At 38.9% G+C, this 8,268-nt stretch overlaps 1 protein-coding gene across 1 annotated transcript; it reads left to right on the plus strand.

The window, feature by feature from the left end:
* Window positions 1–3,188: 3,188 nt before the first annotated feature.
* On the plus strand, window positions 3,189–6,878 carry smim15 (small integral membrane protein 15). Its single transcript, XM_074637677.1, has 2 exons — window positions 3,189–3,344; window positions 6,193–6,878. Exon 2 carries the CDS (start codon window positions 6,224–6,226, stop codon window positions 6,446–6,448), a length of 225 nt encoding a protein of 74 aa, XP_074493778.1. The 5' UTR covers window positions 3,189–3,344; window positions 6,193–6,223; the 3' UTR covers window positions 6,449–6,878.
* The last annotated feature ends 1,390 nt before the right edge of the window (window positions 6,879–8,268 follow it).

The following is an 8,268-nucleotide window of genomic DNA, read 5'->3' on the forward strand; positions in this document are numbered from 1 at the left end:
TGTGTGTATTTCCCTGTGGATTGAGTGTTTTGATACTTTCACAGTATTTATATAGGACTAAAGCCTGCTTTATAATAAAAGAAACAGGAAAATCTCACTTTTTAATAATATGGGACCTTTAACGGCACTAATTTCTTAAAGGCATTAACCCAACTTTGTTTAGGTTGTAGCGGGCTCAGTTTTAAAGCTATAGTGAAGATACTGGCTATCATATGAAACTAAAACCTAAGAAATCCATTGGTACCAAGCATGTCATACTTACGTGTCGTGAAGGAGGCTAAATAACATTACAAACTTTGCGCTAAATTTTGCCGAGGAAAACTGGCATGGCCATTTTCAAAGGGGTCCCTTGACCTCTGACCTCAAGATATGTGAATGAAAATGGGTTCTATGGGTACCCACAAGTCTCCCCTTTACAGACAGGCCCACTTTATGATAATCACATGCAGTTTGAGTATATATTTTTTTATGATAAATGCAGTACCTGTGAGGGTTTCTGGACAATGTTTGTCATTGTTTTGTTTTGTTAATTGATTTCCAATAATAAATATATACATACATCTGCATAAAGTAAGCATATTTGCCCATTCCCATGTTGATAAGAGTATTAAATACTTGACGCATCTCCCTTTAAGGTGCATTTTGAACAGATACAAAAATGTGCGTTTAATTTGTGATTAATCCCAATTAATCATGCTATTAATCACGATTTCATATTTTAATCAATTGATGGCCCTAGAATGAATATAAATAAAAAACTTTATTAATGGATAGCCCCTTGAGATGAGACCATCTAGTTTTTGAGGGGGTCCAACACAAAACATACAATACAATACAACAAACACAATCGCATGCAACATACATAGAGGGTCTTTTTTACCAACCCACCCACATATAATAAGCATGCAGGACATAGATAATGCAAGACATATAATGCAATTGTTATTATTATTGACAATAACATCATTATCATCATTATTAGCAATAACAACAACGACGACAAGAATAATAGCATCAAGAACAACAGAATGAACCGTCAATCAAGAGCCCCACAATATTAAAGGGGAAAGAAGACATTACCATTAAAAACAGCAGCATGATATTTTAAGAAAAGGGTAATAATGAGTTGTTGAAGAGGCGAAATGAGTTGATTGTTCTTATGGTATTGGGCAGATTGTTCCAGTCAGAAGGACCTTTGAATTTAAAGGCACGTATGCCAATTTCTTTATTAATTTTGGGAACAAAAAAGAAAGGTTGCTGAGTATGTCTAAGAGAGTATGGAGGTATGTATGGTGTTAGGTATTAGGTATTAGGTATTACCCTGGTGATGTCATCGGGGTTATCAGGGATTGGGAAATTAACATTTTTAAACAGAAAAGTTATGCTCTCTACTCTTTACTCACTCCAGTAGTTGAGTCTATCATTTTGCAACAGAAAAAAAAGTAAAATTCAAAGGATGTTGGAAATTCCTCAGGGTCTGGCCAGACTTGTGGGTTTTCTTGTAATCATTATGACACACACCACTAGTGGAGCTGGTTAACTATAAATTGTGGTGCAGTCATTTTATGGTCCTCCTTCCTGTCTGTTGATAATGCTAGTTCCATAGCTGCGTCATGAAAAGGGGGCCCACTTCTGTGGGAGTGAAATAGTCATCGGGTTTAGGGTGCGGCTGCATTGCCCACCCCCTGGCTTCTCCCTGCCTAGTGAGACATGTAACAGAAGCTAATAATTATAAGCAAAGCCACCAGATTGGGGATGTGTTTTTAAATTGTCTATAAAACTTGGCCAAAACTATGCTGGCAAACCAGAAAGTGTGTTTGCAATGTGTTTGTCCTCTGCATGTGTTCCCAGCTGCCCCTCTCCTTCCTCTGCGAGTAGGTCTAAAAGGCTGGCCTTTGAACTGCTCTGAAAGTGATCCATGCCGTATGGACAGAGCAGATGTGGCCTAACCTGATTTGGTTTCAATACTTCCCCACAGGAAGTTCACAAAGCCAGCAGGTCCTTCTTTGTTATGTTAGTCATCTTTCCCAGAGGGCCGGTGGAGCCTTTGCTTTTTTCTTTTGACACAGCTATATCGTTTGCTTTTATTCTTCAGACAGAGCAGTTCCACACATGACCAGTTTCAACAGATAGCCTACATGTCATCTGATTTTACATCCAGTAACAGAGTCGACCACATTGTGTTTTGTATTGTAAATCTGTAGGTAATATTTTACTATAATCATTGCAGCAGACATTTTTTTTACATCATATTCACGATGGTACACACACACACACACATATTCATATTCTTTCAGTAGGGAACCCTGACAGACAAGAGAGTGCCATACCCAAACCTTTACAGATAATCTGGGGGTTTCAACCAGCAACTGCCTGGTCACAGGTCTGCTCTCCTATTATTATCAAAACTGATCATATCAAACACATTAAATCACTCACAAAGACACATTTCATTTAGATTTAAATTCACATTTTAAATTCTGCATCCTAAATAAATAAAACAATCTCAAATGCTTTGATTTCATTCAAAGTTCTTTCAACTCCCATTATGCCACATATGTCGGCACAGCACAAAGCACCTGGGTCTGTCCTTCATAGTGGTAGCCATCATGCTCCACAACCAAGGCTGACCCTCATATGAGAACTATGAGGACTTTAAGAACTTTCAACACGCACTATCTGCAACCATCTTGGACTCTAACCACTGGCTTTACACTTACTTTACACTATACATCCTATATACCACTTTATAGACAACACATATGTACATATTACATTTATTTATTGTACATACTACATTTATTTATTGACGGACTGCAAACACTATGTTCACCCATTCACTCTGTATCTTTTATATCTCTATTATTGTTTTTTTTAATTTTTGTATACCTTTACCTCTCCTGTGTTTCACTCTGTTTGCTGATGTTTGCTGATGTTGCTGCTTTGACACCTGAATTTCCCTCAGGGGATTAATAAAGGTTCATCTTATCTTATCTTATGTTTATGTTCCTAAAATAGTTAAAGAATAACAGAACAACAATAACAACTGTGTTATTATTGTTCTGAATGTATGCTTTCTGCAGTATTTGTTACTCCTGCTTTTATTCATTCCTTTGTACCACTGTACAGTTACACTTTTGCCTTGTATTTTGATGTATACATTGTCTAAGGCTAAAAGACTACAATAAAGACTAAAGACTACATTTCCCATCATTCAAGGGAACGCGTCAAATCCAATCACGCGGGAGCAGTAACTAGGGACGACAGTTAACGTTACACTTTCCGGTAACAGGGAGGAGCTGGTGCTTATTATCGTGGATATAAAACACAAGCTCTGCACACTGGTACGTGTATATACTGTATTTAGCTCGTTTTTAGCACAACTAACCAATATGAGAATATAGATTGGTTGTTTGGTCACGTTCACATGCAGCAGTTGTTGTTGCGACGGTTAGCCGTTAAGAGTCTGCTCTTGCTCCTTAAAGTTAGGCCGTTACGGATGGGCGGGTTAGCCAGCAGAGCTAGCCTTAGTAGAAATATACATATTTCACCCGCATCTCAGATATTCAGATCTAATCGTAGTGCTAGAGCAGGTGAATATATCTCATATTAGCCTGTTTGTGTGAGGCTGTAGCAGCCAGAGGAGCTCAATGGTTAGTAACGGTTGTCAGGATTGTCAGGACGGTTGATGCTAGTTAGCTTGTGGTCAGCAGTTAGCAGTTTAACCCTTGGTCGATCGTTTGGCTCAACAAGTCTCAATTAGTCTACAATAAATAGCTTGATAGAACCATATCGATGACTTGATTTGTAATACCAGTGATATCAGTGGTTAACAGTGTGATACAGATGGTGTAGGGTGTGGAAACATGTTGTTAGATGTATTGTAAAGCTCTCTGTGTGTTAACCTCACTGAGTTCATTGTGAATTAGCCAAGGCCTATGGAAGGCAGGCTAGGTCACGCGTCATCAACGCGTCACATCATCAGGGGGTATAGCGCATGCGCAGTAGAATCTGGTCTACCCTCGTCGAAATTGAGCCAATCAAAACGCACGACCGCAGCTTCAGTCACACTGCGCATGCGTCATACCCCATACAACAAGACCAGTGACCTAACCTCCTTCTATAGGCCTTGGTAACATGACAGTTAACTGTTTAACGTGCGGGGCCAGTTACTGTTTCTTTCTATAATCACTGGACTTGTTGCCACCAGAATAGCTCCAGTTTCATATAGATAGTACCAATATGTACTTTAAACATGTTTTGTGATTCGTCTAAGATGTTTCATGAGTCTTGATTGAGTGATGAAAAACATCCAATGTAATAGATAGATATACAGACATAGAGAGATAGATAGAGACAGACATATAGATAGATAGATGGATAGAGAGATAGATAGATAGATAGATAGAGAGAGATGGATAGATAGATAGATAGATAGATAGTAACTTTATTGATCCCGAGGTAAATTCAAGTTTCCAGCATCACAGTTCCATAGTGCAAAACATGTTAGTAAAAAGGCAGTAAAAAAGTTAGTAGTGCAAAGTACAAAAAAATATACCAGATATATAAAAATACAAGGAGATGAAGAAAACTGTTAAAACTGAATACAGTGCAGGGTAACAGCTGTGATACACGACTACTAAAAAAGTGAATGTAGTGCAGAAAAGACTGTTAAAAATGAGTATAGTGCATTATTATCTGTCCTGCAGACCGTCCTTTGCAACATCACAGAAAGGACAAAGACCAGAAACAAGGATACGTACATTTAAACATTACAATCAGAGAAGACGATATTCAGGGCCCTTCAACGTACATTTGATCTGGGATTAGGCTCCATATTTAGTTTTAGGATTGACTGGTGTACAAAACAGTGCTTCAGTCTAACCTTATTAAATCGTGGAACCCTGTATCTCCGATTTGATGGTAACAATTCATATTCACTGTTCAAAGCGTGGTTGGGGGTCAGAGACGATGGTGTTAGCCAGCCTTAATATGTTATTATGGTATAGGCTGATTCATAGAGTTTGTCAAGGGGTTGACCTACAATCTTTGAGCAGATTTTCATTTGGTGGAGCAGTTTTGACTTTACAAACTCTTGGACAAACTCTTGTACCATGTAGTATAACAATACTGTACAACACTCATAATAACAGAAGTAAAAACCAGAAGAAGAATTTGTCTACTCGCTTTTTTTGGAACATTTTTGCCTCTATTAGACAAGAGACAGTAAAGAGTTAGACAGGAAACAAGGGATGAGAGAGAGGAATATGAAACTTTGTGGTCATGTGCCACCAAGAAGCCCCCAAATATTGTGTATATTGTGTTTTTTTCTTGCATTAGTTAGAGAAAGTAGCATAACTTTTCAAGTATGTAAATTGCCGATTAGTCAGAAAGGTTGTATATCTGGACTACCCACAATTTTAGAAAGCCCAATGTAACTTTGTCATCTTGCATTTTTTGTGCAACCAGCGGTCCAAAATCCAAATATATTGAATTTATAATGGTACAAAAGAGAGAAAAGATGCCAAGCCTTACACTTGAGAAGCTTGAACCAGCAAATATTTGGTATCTTTCCTTAATAAATTACTAAATCTGTGTGTAGGATTTAGGGGGATTTATTGACAGAAATGGAATATAATATTTAGAAGTATGCTTTCATTAGTGTACCTGAAACTAAGAATTGTTGTGTTTTTGTTAGCTTAGAATGAGCCCTTCATATCTACATATGGGGTCCTCTTCATGGAGTCCGCCATGTTGCTCCTTCATGTTTCTACAGTAGCACAGAACGGATGAACCAAACACTGGCTCTAGAGAGAGCCTCTCACACTTTTATGTTACCTGAGTAACAGGTAACATAAAAGCACGAAAACTGCCACAGTAGTTCTCCGACACGCTTGGGAAGGGAGGGGTATTCAGCTGGTCGCAATCTGCAACCTCACCGCTAGATGCCACTAAATCCTACACACTGGGCCTTTAAATACTGAGTCGATTATCAAAATTGTTGGTGATACATTTTCTGTTGATTAATCTGGTTGTTTCGTCTGTAAACATTTTCTCACTGTATGTGAAAGTAGATTGTATCCATAACTACCACTCGCCCACTCCTAATATCATTATTGGTTGAGGGTCCTTTGGTTATTGTTATTGTTGCTCTGGTTATTCACTGCTTTCTCTCCTGGTACCCTTTCTCAGGTTGGATTAAGCCCCCTCGTTGCTGACCAGGATGATTGACGTTCGGGCATGGGCAGAGTATGTGGTCGAGTGGGCTGCCAAAGACCCCTACGGTTTCCTCACCACAGTCATACTGGCTCTCACGCCTCTCTTCATTGCCAGTGCACTGCTGTCCTGGAAACTGGCCAAGATGATCGAGGCACGTGACCGGGAACAGAAGAAGAAGCAGAAACGTCAGGAAAACATAGCCAAGGCCAAGAGGACCAAGAAAGACTGAGCCTGCGGGTAAAATGAGGGCATAAATAAAAGGAGGAGCAACCACCACGCTCGCAGCCCTCCTTTATTCCAAATAATGACACGGTGCCCTTCGTTGTCCCAGCCCTACTGTCAGCACAGGGCCGCTGCGCCTCATATCCGGGGTAGGAGACTGGCCCCGCAGGCCTAACAGTGCTGAGACGGACAGTACCGCCCGAAGGAGGCTCGTCCCAGTGGGACTTTGGTCAGCAAGAGCACGGTGGTCATCTGTATGATGTTATACAGATATCCGCTGATAGTTTTGTGCAGCTGTTGCAACACCTTGCATTCCATTGTTGGCGTTCATGTTCTGCTGAATTTACGATGTAATGAGCATATTGGAAGTTTTTCCAAAATATCCCAAATACTACTTTCTAATCAATAAAGTTTCCATGATTGATATGAAAATCTAATTTTCTTTTTATTGATTTAATATTAGACTAGGAGAAAACAAACACAAGTGCTTTTAATTTAGTGCAGATAGAAAGTATTCATCCCCACGTTTTATTGTAATGTAACACTGAACCAGAGTGCATGTAATTAGGCTTTATGTACCGATCAACGGGAAATACTTGAATGTCAAACAGAAAACAAGTTAATCACAAATGTGGAGCAGCCAGTTGTCTTTAGAAGTTGCATGGACTTACCAGTGAGAAGTGAATTTAGGTGAAATACTCCTGCATGGTCCCGCTCCTGGTTATTCAGTTAAAAAAATACAGTATGAAGACAAAGGTATATCCAAGCAAGTCAGAAGACTTTCCAAGGCACTGAATATCCCTCGCAGTACAGGAAGGTCAAACAAAAACATATGGAACAGCTGTAAAAGACCAACTTGCTGCCAGAGGTGCCCTTATTAAATATAGACTTGAACGGAGTGAACAGGATTGTTTTGGCCAAAACGGACAATAATTTTGTGTTTTATATACTGCATGTTCTTAATTTAGATCTATTTAAAAAGATGTGTTCAGTTGTAGTCTTTTATTTATTAGTATTAAAAACAAATTACATTCACTGTGCCTCACTGTAAATAATAAAGCCAGTGGGATGGATACTTTTTATAGGTACTGTCATTCTTTTATAGAAGCAGTTAAAACAGATGATTCTAGTGTAAATGCAGACAGTTGGCCAGGCACATATCTCTTCATATTCCTCTCTGGGTTCAGGCAGAGCATTTAGACAATCCCATTGAGTAGGAGGGAGGACCACGTTTTCAACTGCAGGATCACAGTTCATGCTGCTGAACTTTCCTCAGCAACTCCGTGGCCAACATGCACTCTGACCTCAAGTGAAAGAACGTCTTACTGGGGATCAATATACTGTAAGATTATTCATTCTTCTGACTTGTGATTTACAAGCTGCAGACACCACCTCCATGACAAACAGAAACACAGTATTTAAATGCAAGCACAGTTTCATGGCACCATCTTCAGGCCTTTGCTGAGTTCAGTTTAGAGTTAACTGATCTTATCTACATGTTCCCACACGATTATACATGTGCTTTTCCAGGAACTCCCTCAACAAGTAATGCTTTTCATCTTTACAAGGTCAAATGTGGCTCTCGGAGGGATATTTAAAATTACTACATAATTTCTCTGGTCATAGCGGAATACTTGAGGTCTGTTCTTCTGATCAGCTTGGATTTTATACATTAAATATTTATAATTAAAATAAAAAAATAATGTAATATTTTACTGGTAAGGAGTCAATATCAATGTAATTAAAATAGTCACTTTCTTTTTACAATATCCCTTAAACATGATACAGTAGTTGGTATACTCAATGACTACTGGAAGTACAACCATG

This window comes from Sebastes fasciatus, chromosome 6 (genome assembly GCF_043250625.1).
Source record: "Sebastes fasciatus isolate fSebFas1 chromosome 6, fSebFas1.pri, whole genome shotgun sequence".
In the NCBI taxonomy this organism is placed as follows: domain Eukaryota; kingdom Metazoa; phylum Chordata; class Actinopteri; order Perciformes; family Sebastidae; genus Sebastes; species Sebastes fasciatus.

Bases quoted from the DNA above. Each gene is read 5' to 3' on its own strand.
- smim15 (XM_074637677.1), top strand. From the start codon at position 6,224: ATGATTGACGTTCGGGCATGGGCAGAGTATGTGGTCGAGTGGGCTGCC.